At 33.5% G+C, this 16,184-nt stretch overlaps 1 protein-coding gene across 1 annotated transcript in view; it reads right to left on the reverse strand.

Annotated features, from left to right (window-relative positions):
* LOC150099417 (NPC intracellular cholesterol transporter 1-like) overlaps nt 1-16,184 on the reverse strand; it is a 477,548-nt gene that overhangs the window by 31,807 nt on the left and 429,557 nt on the right. Inside the window, exon 22 of the mRNA XM_090404409.1 lies at nt 12,227-12,340. Coding sequence (XP_090260535.1) covers nt 12,227-12,340 — 114 coding nt within the window. The remainder of the gene's footprint in view (nt 1-12,226; nt 12,341-16,184) is intronic.

Genomic DNA, 16,184 nt, shown 5'->3' on the forward strand with positions numbered 1-16,184 from the left:
CGGTAGCACAGTCGGTTTTGAGGTTGCACTTTGTGTGAAAAGATCGAGGTTTGAATAACCTTTATGAGGGATTTTCATTTGAGTTTAAGTTAGATGGTCTCATATGGAGGTGTGTTCATGGCTAACCACCCTATTCCATTGGAATAGGGCGACTAGGCATGAACACACAACGTTGTTTCATCTCCTCTCCTGGAGACGGTGACAATATTCATTCCCATTCTTCAGTGTACGCTCTTTTAAGTTCTTGCAAATTTTGAGCTTTTGCCCATACTCGAAAGAAATTTAATACTCTTCAATTCTTCGTGTTTTGAAAGAGTTCAACATAAATAACCCATTGCCGAATTACAGATATTTTTAATCAGTTTACTTATAACTGCAAATGAACTTAGTTAAAATCTGCCAAGTACAAAAGGCAGTTCCATTCCGTTGACTGGATTCTGGACATTGCAAAGTAATGAAAGAACATTCGCAGAAGGGCGAATTTTTTCATTACTTTGCAATGGGTAAAATAATGTGTTGTGGAGGTTAGAATACAGTGATATTTTAGATGTAATATTATAAAAAAATCTTGTCTCGGTCATGTTAAAAGTAAGTCCAGTCTACCAAACTCATTTATATTTTGTAATACTGTTATGACTATGATGGAAAATGACTTCTCTTTTGGGAGGAAAAAAATTTGGCATTGTGGATGGAAGAAACATTAAGGAAGAGAAGGACAAGTAGAATTGATTGAATCTGCTATGACATTCACACTTTTAATTTCAATGTGCATCATCAATGAGTTAAAAACAAATGACCCAAAGCTGAACAGTCTGGAAACTCATTTGTTTTAGATGCTAAAATTAAAAGCATTTGAAAATTAAACAAATCTTAAAGCTAGGAAAGGGGGGGGTATTAAGACTAATGGGCAAGATGTGGTACATCATGCAGATGAACGGGATACTTCGTTACTCAGGGAAATGTCTGCGACAACTTAACAAATAAAAATGTGAAACTGTTTCATGTCGGTGGATAAAAATCATGAGTGATTACTAATTCTGGGAGAATAAACCAAGAACAACGGAAGATAAGGAAGCAGGAATATTAACACTATCCAATATGTATTCGTCCACAAACTATGGTAAGATAGCAAATACTGCAAATTATTATGATTATTATTTCTGACACCTCCAAGGAGTCTGAAGACTCATCGCAGGAGGATACCCACAACTGTCTCAACCACTACACCGAACCTCTACTATGAATTATCTCCATTAATGCCATCTATCGCCCACTTCCACCACCACCACAACTAGTATTTTTTGTCCGTAAATTGTGTGTGTTCTGAAGGGCCGATTTGTTTGTATGTGGGATGAAAAACCCGAGTTTCCGGGAGGAAAAATCCTGCTACCTCTGTATGAGATCGGCTAACTCACCTTCGATTGAAATCGTCCAGATAAAGATTCCTCCTGTCATGACGAGAATCGAACTCAGGCCTATTCCAAATGAAGGGCGCAATGTACCGTCGTTCTTCCAATTGCGCTACGGAGGTGCTTACCTTGTAAACAAACTAATCAGGCTCAGTCTAAAATAATATGTCCATTCACATCGAAAGCCAGTCAACACTACCTCCCCCTTTGAATTATCACGATTTGAAGAAACTTTCTTGCCATAAACAAACACAATTATACTGCAGATTTTTTATATATATATAGCATTATATTTCAGTTGTAATCCAATGTTAATAACAATATTGATATTATGACCTAACCGATTTTCTGTTTGTTAAGTATTTGATAAAAACGAAAATTTTTGCAACATTAAATTTATTGAAATTATTGCAATATTGGAACTAAAATCAGTAAAAGCATAAGGGAGGGAAATATATGCTTGAAAATGAAGATAATACAAAGGAGATTAATGATATGACCTGAAAGAAGATTCAGGATGATAGTTAGTGAAAACTCAAAAATAAAATGTCCACATTATGTAAGGGCTTTAAAATATTTCATTTAGATTTTACGCCATGAATAAAAGTCACATGTTTGCAACAAAATGTATCATATTTTCACTTTATTCTGCAACAATAGGTAATTAATAACAATCACTTATTAGTGATTCTTACCGACTATCGAACAATTCCAGATAGAATAATGGCCCTTTCACACAGGGCCATATTTGTTACATGTTCAGTTGTCTCTAGCAAGTAAATCCATTTCTACTAGAATTTAAAATTTCTATTTAATTCTCCTCAACTGTTTAATTTTTCAATGTTTAGAGTTTTAGAACTATAAAGTGACAAACAGAGCGAATTTCCAGTGTTATTTATTACTTTAACTTAGGAAGTAATATAACCATTTAAAACTGACCAAGAATCTCAAATTTGGTTTACGGAATTAGGAATGATTTGCATTATTAAAATGTTCATGCTAATAATAAAACTTTCTTAAATAGGTAGCTTTAGTTATAGTGTATAAGGGAATTATTTCTTATTTCCAATTAGAAAAAATGATGACTGAACGAATCTATTTAATATAATGCGACATGGTCTTTTTTTTTTTTTTTTAATGAAATCTACAGAACAAATAATTTTTATTTTCAAACAAGTTACAATATGCTACTGAAATATTGGTGATTAGGAAGTCAAGTCACTTCAGTGTAACCATAAATATTATGTGAATTAACAGGCTGAATTACTTATGCAGAAATATTAGGTTCTGATGGGACAGATTGACTGCTGTAGTTGCATTCACAGGTTAAATCAAAATATAACGAAGAAACAGAACAAGTTTTATTAATTTACAGACATTTTTTGTAACTTACTAGCAGCGCCTAAGGCTGATTAACTTAGTCTCATCTGAATGAGACTCAGAAAAATGTAACCTGCATTCTCAATAAGATTCAAAAGGGGAGGGGAGAGCTAAGTCACTTAAAGGCATAGAAACAGATGGAGGATCAAAGTTGAAATAATGACAGAAATATTTTAACATTCATAATATAAAAATAATATTAAATACTATTCCCATTCATTTTTTTGAATACAATCATAATTAATAACAAGGGCATTGCACACACTTTCTTAGGTGTTGCTAAAAGAAAAGGAGAAGAAGAAAACGGTGACAAACAAATCATTATTCTTCTTATATCTGTAAGAAAGATCTAAAATATTTTCAATGCAATTTGAGGTTTTATGAATACTACGTTAGTTACAAATGCAGTTCAGGTAGAAAATTAAAGTCAGTTTATTGGTCAGGGGTAAGTATACTCTTTTGGCACAGGTAAGTATTTCTATTAGTTTATCACATTAAGTTAAAAACACAGATCTAATAAGGGTTAATCTGATATAGCATGATGAGCTCAGAAAAAAATTGAATTGAAACCCAAAAAGCATTTTCAGTAAATAATCTGAACTACATTCGACATGCATACGTTTTCAAAAGTGTAGGCAAGCAGAAATTGTAGAAATACAAGAGGGTCAAGTTTATAAAATTTTCAAGTGATAATTATGGATCTTCATCATATTTTAATGTGTATAAAATCAGTATAAAGAACTTTTGTATATTTGCCAGATTAATAACACACACACACACACACACACACACACACACACACACACACACACACACACACACACACACACACACACACATTAAGACCTCACCGGAAGAAGTCCAAATCACCATATGAGTGCTTCCTCCATTAAATGAAAGAGTGCAACAACAAATGTTCGTTTTCTATGACTGCAATAATCTCATGATGAAAAAGGAAAGACAACTGAAACAATGAAAAAAAAAATAAGAAAAAAAAGAAAGAGGACCAGGCCACAGCAGAATAAGCTGTTTGGTTGAAGTAAGAAAACTGAAAATGCCAATTTTGAAAAGGATTGGTATAATTAGAGAGTTACCACAGCAGGAGAAATCAAGCAAACACAAACACCATGATAACATTCAATGGATATTTACCAAAAATATCAGGAAAGGTAACGAACATAACTTAATATGAAGCATTATATGATAAACAAGAGTTGATGATGAAGGATCGTAACAAATCAAATAAAAAATATAAATTCTGAAAAAGAAAATATATTTGGATAATTATCTAGTGAGCATGTATATACAGACAAATATAATGTCTGAAAAGTAAAAATATTTGAATAGTCTTATCTCAAGTGTGTATATAGATACAGAGATGGTAGCATAAAGACATTTATTAAATTAGTATAAGGTGTCTTTGTAAACATTTCTTGGCATCGTAGCATTGCGTTAGATCTGAAATCGGCACCTTCAGAATTTTCTGAAGTCACCATTTCAGAATCTAACAATTCACATTAAATCAAAGTTACATACCTAACCTTTAGCAGAAAAAATGTGTTTCTTGTTTGTAACCACTTTCTGTATAGTAAATTTTGTGAATTTTGAAACTTATACCTGAGTGTCTAGAATAAATATAGGTCAGAAAAGAGGACAGAATAAGAGAGAATTATTAACAAAATAGTGCAAGGAAAAAATGCGAACTATTTCAACGATATAGGGCAAAGATCACCCTAAATGCAGTAAGGTCAGAAAAATACCTGAGGGCACTATATCTTAGAAAGCACGCTGACTCATACGTTCCCTGAACCAAAAAGTCCCATATGTAAATCGGTGTAGTCACCCAAACGGAGACCAATGGCGAAGTGGTGGAAAAATTTCAAATGCGAAAAGGTGGCGTTCTTGAAGATGGTATATAACCCGTAACACGGAAGGAAATCGCCCCCATTTTTTCTTGTTCTGAAAATTTCTCTCCGGGTGCTTCGAGAAATCGTCGCGGCTCAGCTCCCATATTTGAGGGCTGACTTACGACAGAGTTCTGTATGTCACCGTAGTAGAGTTGGCAAGGTAAATTCGCAGGCCGTAGTAGATGTCTAACTACATAAAATCTAGGCAGGAGACTAGCGTCCAGCCCAACGAGCACGTGTAAACCACGTGGCATTGCTATTGAGAAATCCAGATTCGAAAACAAAGGACAAAGGACGGCAAGAACCGAAGACAAAAGAATTAGATAAGTACTCTCACTTATTCTAGCCTTTTGAGATTGACTTATATTTAAGAGAATGGAATTTAAGATTGTATTACAGGAAAGAGTGAAAAGTTTAGATCTGAATATAAATGATTACGTTTTCTTGAGACGAACTTTTGGAACTTTCAACCCGATAAAGATTCTGTATTGATTGTTCTAAGAGAATTCGAAGAGTGTGTTAATATGCCTTAGAGAGAAAAATGAATTGTAAATTTAAATATAATGTATACTGAGTTAATGAAGTGTTGAATTTTACTGATAATCTGAGTCTAATGTATAAAGTAAATTGTAAACTTTAAGAGTAACATGTTCTGAGTCATTGAGATATTGAAATTTTGCTTGTATTCTGAACTTAGTGCTAATAATGAATTGTAATCTTAAGTGTATTATGTACTGAAATAATGAGACATAGAATTGCTGATACTTTAAGGTAGAATACTGAAATCGATTAATGACTGAGAGAATGAATGAGAGGTAATGAATTTTCTTTAGAATTTGATAATCAATTTAAGTGTAGTATCATCAATTGAGTTTAAGAAATGTTTGTTTCTTTAAATTTATGTGTATCTAATCATGTTGACTGACTCTGACCCTTCATAAAAATCGAACCTGAGTAAGTGTGAGTGTGCGGGAATACCCCAAGTGAAAGTAAGGGCGCGACTGCAAACAAGAATAAGATTATGCCAGAGATTCCAAGTTTCTAGGAATTTAATTATATTGCTAGTAACACCTGTGATTCTATAGTTAACCTAAAGCTAGAGTCTATCCCTAACTTTAATGCTCAAGCTGGCGCAGCAAAAAAATAAATTTGTTTGAGTAATAAGGATAATATATAGGATACAGGGAACGGAAAATTTTCTGGTAGCCCTAAAGATTAAGTTAAGTAAGAAAATCATAAAAGAAACGTGACATAAGGCTTAGTTTGTTATTACTAATGTGGAACGCATAACTACAACGCAAGTCTATTCAACATAGAGACATATACGTGACAGAATAGACATTTGATATCTGCAACAACACTAGTGCAACACAAGTAATAAAGAGCCTCCGCCTTTATAACAATTGTATATGTAATGATTATAACGTCTTGAAAGGTAAAGATATTAAGATATTCATATCTGAAGTGTATATACATACAGAGATGGTAATTTAACTGCACACACTCATTTAATTAGTATAAGAAAAAATAAAAGAAAAAAAGTAAAAGGTGTATTGCAAACTTCTCATGGCATCGTAGCATATTATATATAAGAATTATAGTCTCAAAGGTAAGGCTATTTGAATATTCTTATTTAAAGTGTATATATACATATAGAGATGATAACCTAACTAAACACACTCATTTAATTAGTATAAGGTGTCTTGCGAACATTTCATGGCATCATTGCATATTATATGTAAGAATTATAACATCTAAAAGGTAAAGATATTTGGATATTCTTATCTAAAGTGTGTGTATATACATACAGAGATTATAACCTAACTAAACACACTCATTTAATTAGTATAAGGCGTCTTGCAAATGTTTCATGGCATATTATATGTAAGAAATATAACGTCTCAAAGATATTTGGATATTCTTATCTAAAGCATGTACATACATATGGAGATGGCAGCCTAAATACACTCACTTAAGTTTATATAAGGTGTTCATGTTGGAGGCTTAATGGAATGTATACAGCACTCAGAAAGGATTAATATAGGTTTAATACTTCCTATATTTCGCCTAGTCACTAGAACATCATCAGGGATTACAAAAACAACTAATGTAACATGAACACAAATATTATACAATACTAAGCCCAACCACGTGGGTGACACTAAAGTTCTATCTAGGTGGAGCGCCCTCTAAGGGCATTTGTAGGTGGCCTGGAATGTAAGGCAGGACCTCTGATGATGAGTGTTTCTCAAATCTTCGGAAGCTTAATGCAACCGTATTTATTAAGATTTGGTTGATTTCTGAGAGCTGCTGCTGCTTCTAAGAATAGTCTCTCTTTCTTGAATTTGCTGTGGTGGAGCATGGTGGTTTTCTTCCAAGAGACCCTGTGGGTGGTGTCCAAGACATGGTCAGCCAAGCCTGAATGACCATAGTTGTGTTTACAGATGTAAGACTTGTGTTCCTCTAGGAAGATGGATGCTGATCTGCCTGTCTGTCCAAAGTACACCAGCTTACAGGAACAGGGTACTTTGTAAACTCCAGGTAGAGAGAGAGGAGGGAGCTGATCTTTAGTAGAACGGATAAAGGTAGCAAGTTTGCAGTAGATCTTATATGCTGTGTGTGGGTTGTGCTTTTTTAGAATCTTGGCTATTTTTTCGGATGTGCCTCGGATGTAGGATGGTGATGGCATTTTTAAACTCTTGTTGACAAGAAGGATGGGGAATGGGGGACGAACTGATTATTTTTTTGATACTGTGATCACTGTAGCCATTGGAGAGGAAAGTGCTGTGTATGTGGTTAAGCTCAGTAGTGAGGGTGGTTCCACTGGAACAAAGATTGTGGGCTCTATTGGTAAGAGGTTTAATAATGCCATATTGTTGAAAGGTGTGGTGGTGGGAGAGTTTGTGAATCTTAGAAGCAGCAGCAGCTCTCAGAAATCAACAAAATCTCAATAAATACGGTTGTATTAAGCTTCCCAAGATTTGAGAAACACTCATCACCAGAGGTCCCACCTTACATTCCAGGCCACCTATAACCGCCATTAGAGGGCGCCCCACCTAGATAGGACTTTAGTATCACCCACGTGGTTGGGCTTAGTATTGTATAATATTTGTGTTCATGTTACATTAGTTGTTTTTGTAATCCCCGATGATGTCCTAGTGACTAGGACGAAATATAGGAAGTATTAAACCTATGTTAATCCTTTCTGAGTGCTGCATACATTCCATTAAGCTTCCAACATTATATAAGGTGTCTTGCAAATGTTTGTGGATATCATAGCATAGTATATGTAATGATTATAATGTCTTGAAAGGTAAAGATATTTGGATATTCTTATCTAAAGTATGTATATACATACAGAGATGCTAACCTAACTAAACACACTCATTTAATTAGTATAAGGCATCTCGCAAACATTTCTTGGCATTGTAGCATATTATATGTAAGAATTATGACGTCTCCAAGGCAAAGTTATTTGGATATTCTTATCTAAAGTGTATATATACATATAGAGATAAGCTAAATAAACACACTCATTAGTATAAGGTGTCTTGCAAACATTTCTTGGCATAGTAGCATATTATGTATAAGAATTATAATGTCACAAAGGTAAGGATATTTGGATATTCTTATCTAATGTGTATATATGTTAAGAGTAAAAGTGCTAGGATAGTCAGTGTGCTGCCCAGATATGATAGTCAAAAACTGAGAAGAAGAAGAAGAAGGGCATTGATGATGAATGAGATTGTAGCTAGGTTGTATAGGGAAAGAGGGGATAATGTGGATATATGGGAGGAGTTTGATGGTAGAAAGAAATTGTATGCCGATGATGGTCTGCAATTAAATGAATACAGGAGTAAACATTTACAGACGTTACTCTTTAACGAAAATATGTGGGTATTAGATCAAGGAAATGAGAGTTATTAGAATGGGAAGGAATGAAAATGGTTGTCAGAAATAACTGTGACAGGGAAGTGGAAAAAAATGAAGAGTCAAGGGTAAAGCTTAAAAATACCCTCTTCTGTTTATATACCAATTCAAGAAGTGTAAGGAATAAGTCAGAAGAGCTTATAGCATTGGTTATTACAATCCAGCCTCAGATAATAGGAATATCAAAAACATGGTTGACCAGAAATGATATCTTGACTGGTATTGAAGTTGATGGATATAATATTTTTAGAGAAGACTGAAATTATAAAAAAGGAAGGGGTGTATTACTGATGATAGCAAATGAGTTGTGTCTCTGTAGGTCTGTGGAAGTAGGAGGTAAAAATGAGAGCGACTTTGAAAGTGTCTGGTGTGAAATAAGTGTTACTAGAGAGGGGTATTTAGTTGGGGTAAGTTACAGATCTGGGAATAATGAACAAGATGAGAAAGAAATGTATAGGCAAATCAGTTTAGCTCATTTGCCTATACATTTGTAAAAAAAATGTTACATTAATGGAGGATTTCAATTTCAAAATATAAATTGGAAAGAAGAAATAACTTATGGGAGAAAGGAAAAATATTTTCTTTAATTCTTAAGGGATCACTATTTCATACAATTGGCAATGGAAGGAACCTGTGGGCAAAATGTATTGGATTTAGTGATAATGTCGGATAACATAATTGTTAACAACATATCAACATTGCCACCAGTTGGTTGACAGTGATCATGTAGTCCTGACCTGGGAGGTGCAAAAGTATGCAGAGGCATCTACAGTAAAAGGGCACATGTGGAAGTATAGGGCAGGAGATTATGGAAAACTCAGACAAGAACTTGAAGGAAAAGAAATTAATATGGCATGGGTCATAGTTAAGAAGTATTTGATGAAGACAATAACAGACTGTGTTAAATAAAAAAGGATTAACAAAATAGGTGTTAAATGGAGGGATAGGGAAATTAAGCAGGAATTGCAGAAGAAGAAGAGAGAGAAGATTATGGAGAAAATATAAGGCTTCAAAGATATTAACAGTTGCATGAAATCTATAAAGTGCAGGCAAGAAGAGTGACAAGCATAACAAGAAAGGCAAAATTAGAGTATGAGAGGAGACTAGCGAAACAGGCAAGAAAAATTCCAAAGAATTTTTCTGTTATACAGCTAGCAAAAGAAAGAATGATTATGGGAAGATGACTCTGCTAGATGAAGATGGTGCAAAAGTGACCAAGGAAGAAGTTATTGTGGAATTGTTCAGTGATCATTTTGCTAAGGTTTTTTCATACTGATTGGAATTTATTGCCAAATGAGATGGTGAGTGCACAAACATTGAACCAATTTAAGATAAGGTATGATAAATATTATCCCTGTTAGAATGCATCTTACTATTGCCTACCTTGATGAGACTTGACTCCAGAAGGTGATCATATAATAATAATAATAATATGCAACTTCTTTGCCTCCAAACCTCCTGAATTCTACAGAAATAGCATTATGAACCTTTCACAATGTTGGAAGAATGTTATTGATTCAAATGGAGAATATATACTTAATTAAATTAGCAAGTGATTTTACTTTCATATCCATTCAAAACTTAATGCTAAAAATGACATTACTTTGGATGACATGATAGTAGGGGATACAGATGTAGGTAGCAGAGTGAATAAAGTGCCCTCTCATGATGAGTTCTTTGAATCTTTGGAGGTGTCACATAAGAATAATAACTTTTAAAGTTTTGAAGCACCAAGTTTATTTACTAGTTACTAAATCAACTAGCTATCCAGTATATCCCCTGAGGACATATATATCAGGAATTTGATGATGATGATTATGTTGGAAAATCAAATGGATGAATATTACCTTCTTTTATTTCTCTACCCCCTTTTTTTAAAATGCTAGGTGTTAAGCATTTCAGAACAAATAAATGAATTACTGATCTGTTCTGGGTATCTGCCTGATTTTCATTATTATCAATTTTCTCATATGTACCCTAAAATGGGAGAGGGTGTACAGGATACTATGGCAGTATTATGCAATTAAGTTGACATTAATACTATAATCTCCAATCAACAATTTTTCCTCCAAATTAGTCTGTCACCTCCAACATTATCTAATCTTTTTAATTGCAGTTATGACATAGTAAAAGATTAATACAGACATCCAGACAGAAGAAATTAATAATAATTTATTAATGTAAATATTTAATCAAAATTTAATTCATCATCATTAGTGCACAAGCAATTCAAAAAGTGGAGCAATGACAATGAACTGCTTTTCCCTTCAACATATAAGATATGTGTTACAGTGACACCATTCAAAAAATAGTAAGATATGATAAACATTAAATTAAACAAAAAATAAAAATGAATTAAAGATATATTAATAAAAATAAAAGGACAAAAATAAAAGAAAGGACGGGATTACTGCTTGGCATGGACCAAGATGATTCTCCCAAATTTTTGTCATGGAAAGGATCAGGGCCGTCGCCAGATTAGATCGTGTCCTGAGGCAAACAATTAAATATCGCCCCTGATGGATTATAAGACAAAAATAAGAATACCTCCAATTGCTATTTTATTTTTATCACAAGAAAAATATTAATGCAAAACGATCACATAATGATATTAATTAAATGTTTGCTCTACGGGGATATCACACAATAAAATTGTTTATAAGCGCTTCTAAATTTAAATTATAAGCTATGTCTGCCTCTATCGGTATAGTTGCTAGCCCAACCAATGTTTCTTGGGTCATTGCTGGTCGCAAATAATTTTTAATCAGTTTAAGCTAGGAAAAACTTCTTTCTGCACTTGCTATGCTAACAGGAATTGTTAGTGTAGCGACGGCACCTACCGCAATATGGCTGAATGAGCGCCCTATTAAGCCGTTCCTGTCAAAAGTACTGGAAAGGATGAATTTGGAATACAGCCATTGAGCAAAAATTAACAAACACATCATCTATATACTATAGCTTAAGCAGCTAAATACTTTGTTCTCTAGGTGCTCTATAGAGAAATTGGGTGGGGAAGAAGAAAAACCAATTGCAGTCCCGTCTAGGTGACTGTATTTTTTTCTTTCTGAAAAACAGCTTGAATGTATGCTGAGTTTTCAATTCAAATAAGATGAGGGAAGTATGACTTAATTAGATCAAATGTCTCTGTCAGTGGAGCATAAGTAAATGAAGAAATTAATAGAAATTTTAATGAAGAAAGTGGACACGGTGATTTTTGTTAATTTTTTTTTTCTTGCAATTTGTAAGTGTATACTACCTACTATAAAATAAAGGGATTGGATTTGTGAATTTCTGGACTCCATATATCCAGAATGGTCAACATACAATGTTAAACCACCAAAGATATAGGGGAGCACCAAAAATTCACAAATCCAATATCCCCTTTTATATATAACCTAACAATATAAGTTATAAAAGCAAAATAACAAGTTGAATTGTTTGTGCTCTGCTGGCTTTTGAAATCCAGGAAAAACATTAGCAAACTAATAAATAATTGATTTACTTTTATTCAGGTGATGTTTATACAACAAAGCACTACTATGAAAAATGTTTCTGTAGATAATTTGGGCAATAAGAAATGCATGGAAGTACTGCACTTACTGAGCTTCCAACCTTGGCCAAAGCATCTTGTGCTCTTTCCATTCTTGTTCTCTTAGAAGAAACAGCAAAAGCTCTGGTCATATGAGAACAAAACTCCACAGATATTCCAATGGCCTATAATTAATAAATGAAATGATTAGATAATGGAATTGTTGGATTCTAATTATGTAGAAAATAGAATAAATGTTGTTTGATTCAGAATCCAACATGACTTTCCGTCACAAGAACTATATTTGTAAATATTATTTGATGTAAATAACATAAATTGTAATTGATATCATATAACTACCTTAATTATGTCAAATATTTAATTGCTTAATCAAAGAAATGTTTTAATGGTAAATAGATTCTGTATTAAATATTATTAAGCTGTTTTATTTATTATTTTGTCAATATTGTAAGAACTTATTTGTAATTTAACTATGCATTTATTGGAATGCAAATATTCTGTTTATTCTTTTCATGAAAGTTAACGTTATGTAATAACTGAATGTAGTTATATAACCTAATGTAACATTCGCGAGAATGTTTACGTCTATCGGTTGTCATAGAGACGCGTGGAAATAAACGAGCGCGTGTGAAGGGAGCGTTTGTAGAGGAGAAGAAAAAAATAGATAGGTAGTAGTAAGTGAGGAGTCGGAACGGAACTTTGGAACTATAAGGTAGCAAGGAAGTAAACTAAAGAAGTAGAAGTAATTAAAAGATTCCTAAGGATAGGAGTTGAGTAGATATTTTTTTATATAAGTGAATCTTATAGTTGGCTGAAAGCAAAACCAGCCGTAGTAATAAAAAGAAATTATTGCCGTAATCGGATAATTAGAGAACTGGACATTCAACGAAGAATTCTGAATAAATCCAGTCAGTCTACAATTACGACTTATTTCTATACTACGAAAAAAGGAATTGTACGGAGTTAAACTAGTTGATGAATGAAAAATAAGAATAATTAATGTACCTAATTGTTGTTATCTGGAGTTTTTGAAGCGCGATTAATAATGTTTTAGTTATTTAGTGTCTCGCAAGTGTGATAAATACAATTTGAAAGTGTGCTCACAAAATATTGGAAGTACTGAAGATTGTTTCTGGTAAGGACAGTCATATTAGTTCATTTCAGTGTATGAAGATTTAAGTATTAGTTCCGTTGCGCTGTTTCTAACATTAACTGTAGCATACCATCGAGGCTGAGGGTTGAAAATATAGACATTGAAATGATATCTGCCGTGGTTAGTGCCTGTTATGAGTCAATCGTAGAGTGTAGTTGAGAGATACAAGGAAACTGATTAATTAAGAATTTCTATTGTAATAAGTTGGGTATAGGAACTTTGTGATTCTGAAACTGTGAATTTGTATGTGAAAGTTTGAAAGATTGGATTAATATGAATGACTTGACTTGATATGCTAACTTGACTGGTTTGTCATATTTAGAAGTGGAATTTATGTAATTGTTATATAACCATATATTAAATGTTTTGTTTGTTCATTTAAATATTGTGTTTGCCTGAATTTCTTTTTACTGCACCGTTCACAAAAATTCGGATCTAGCGGGAATCCCAGAAGGAAAGAAAATAAATACCATCGGCTTGAATGAGTGGAAAGACTGCTAACTAATTTTGAATTAATCCTACTAATTCATATAGACTTATCTAAGGATAGAGTGGCGCCGTATAATAGAAATTTCTCTACCCTTAGATCAGTGATTAATTTGTAATTAGTTTTCCTTATTTGATGAAAGTGAATTTTAGCAAGATGGCGGATTCGAACGTCAAGAGAACACGTCATGACAGAATCTTACAGAAGACTCCCATATTTCAGTATACTGTAAACAAAGTATTATAAAACGATTTGGATAGTAAAGCAGAGGATTAGAATCTATCAAGATTTAAATCAAAATTTTAAAACAGCACAACCGACTCTGGCAGAAGGAAAATTTCAGTGTTGCTTACAACATTTTTCATAATTGTATATATATGGAAACAATTACAGCATGCATTGTTAGGAATATTCAGATCACCTTGTGTAGATATTTGTTAATTTCTTCTCATCAAAACTAGAGTACTGCTCTAGTTTACCTGGTCTCTCTCTCCTCTTTTTGTCCATTTATTTTTACCCTCTGTCTATATTTATCCACTTTATTTTGGTAGTTATATCTTTCCATTCTATATAAATGCACTTTCCATTTCTTTTCTCTCTATATGCACTAATCTTTTCATTTCAATCATATATACCGAATTCAATTCTAATATCTTAATTTTTATACAAACTAGTTTTGTGCAACATTTAAATGTTCTTAAAACTCTCATTTCTCTTGTACTTTTGATGGGGGTGTGAGCTGTTTTGACAACCATTGTCTTTGGAATTCATGGGAAAAGTAGATACTATGAAACACCTAACCAACATGACATAGGATCCGTCACTCCCATCCCTGACTTTTTTCCCTCAAATCCCTCCTCTTCCCCCAAAAAATAATTTCCATCTTCAGATCCTTCTCTCACACCTTCTCCCCAAAGCGCTCTCTATCCACCCTTAATAATATTTATACATACAGTATATTAAAAAAACAAGTTTTTTCAAATAATTCCCCTCATTACTTTACCCCGCCCCCCCAAAAAACCCCTTCCTTTAACAGCTTAACAGCATATGAAAGGCACATCACCAGAATAATGAGACAGAAAACAACATCCAAAAAGGTATGTCCAAAATTTCTCCTATTTCTTTATTCCTCATATATTAGTTTGATAACACTTCAGTAATGCCCTAGATTTTTGGGTAAAGAGCCAATGACATTACAAAAAAAAGGGCATTCCTAAATGAAAGTAAGCTATATTAGCCATTAAAATAATATTTTGGGAAAATTTGGAGATAAGAGCAAAACTAATAATAATGGCAAATACCTGTAGGATCTCTGCTCAAGACACTAGTTATTACTAACATCATGTTCCAAAATAAAAATGTGCACAAATTCACATGGAGAGAAAAGGCAAGGAATAAGAAAAGTCTCATTGAGTATCTTATTGTTGATAGTGATGTTTTCTCCCTGGTGCAAGACAGAGGAATTGAAATTGGAAATGATCACCATTTAATCTTGAGCAGGATAATTTTGAATTTCATATTGAAAAGAAGAACATGTAACAGTTTTAAAGTGAATAAAAGTTGAGCAGCTCTCAGATGTGAACTGTAGAATAAAATACACGAACATCATTCAAGAAAAAATGAAAGAGTTTGAGAACAGGAACTGAGCCTTGGAGATTCAGTGGCAAGCCTTGAAGAAAACCCTGAGTGGTGAGGTTGTCTGCAAGAATAGAAAAATCAGGACTCCATGGTGGACATAGGAAGTTAAAGAGGCAGGGAAGAAAAAGAAGAAATCATATCAAAAGTTCCTGGCAAATAAGTCAACTTTTGCTCTTAGAGAATACAGAGACAAATGGAAGAAAGCAAAACATTGTGTAAAACTAGCTAAACAAAAGTCATGGGAGGACTTTGGCAAGAACATAGACAATAAATATCAAGAAGGTGGTAAGATATTCTGGAGGTTGTTGAAGAAGCATAGAAATGGAGGAAAGAGTGCTGTAAAAGGAGTTAGAGATGATAAAGGTGACATGAAAACAGGAGAAAAAGATATCCTTGAAGCATGGAGTAATTACTTCAAAAAATTGCTAAATGAAACAAGCAGTAATAGCACAGTGGTAAAAAACACTCAACAGATATGCAGTCAGGAATACATATCCATACTTGAAATAGAAAAAAGCCATCAAAGGCCTGAAATGTGGAAAGGCAGCAGGAGTAGATGATATTCGACCAGAAATGCTGAAGTATGGTGGTATAAAAGTCTTACAGTGGCTACACTGCATTGTTCAGAAGGCCTGAAAAGTGGAATGAATTCTGGATGAGTGGAGTAGAGCTCTCATAGTACCCATATATAAAAAAGGGAAATAAAACTGAATGTGAGAATTACAGAGGT

This window comes from Typopeltis vanoorti, chromosome 14 (assembly GCF_054136105.1).
Source record: "Typopeltis vanoorti isolate ZY-2024b chromosome 14, IOZ_Tvanoo_1.0, whole genome shotgun sequence".
NCBI lineage: Eukaryota > Metazoa > Arthropoda > Arachnida > Uropygi > Thelyphonidae > Typopeltis > Typopeltis vanoorti.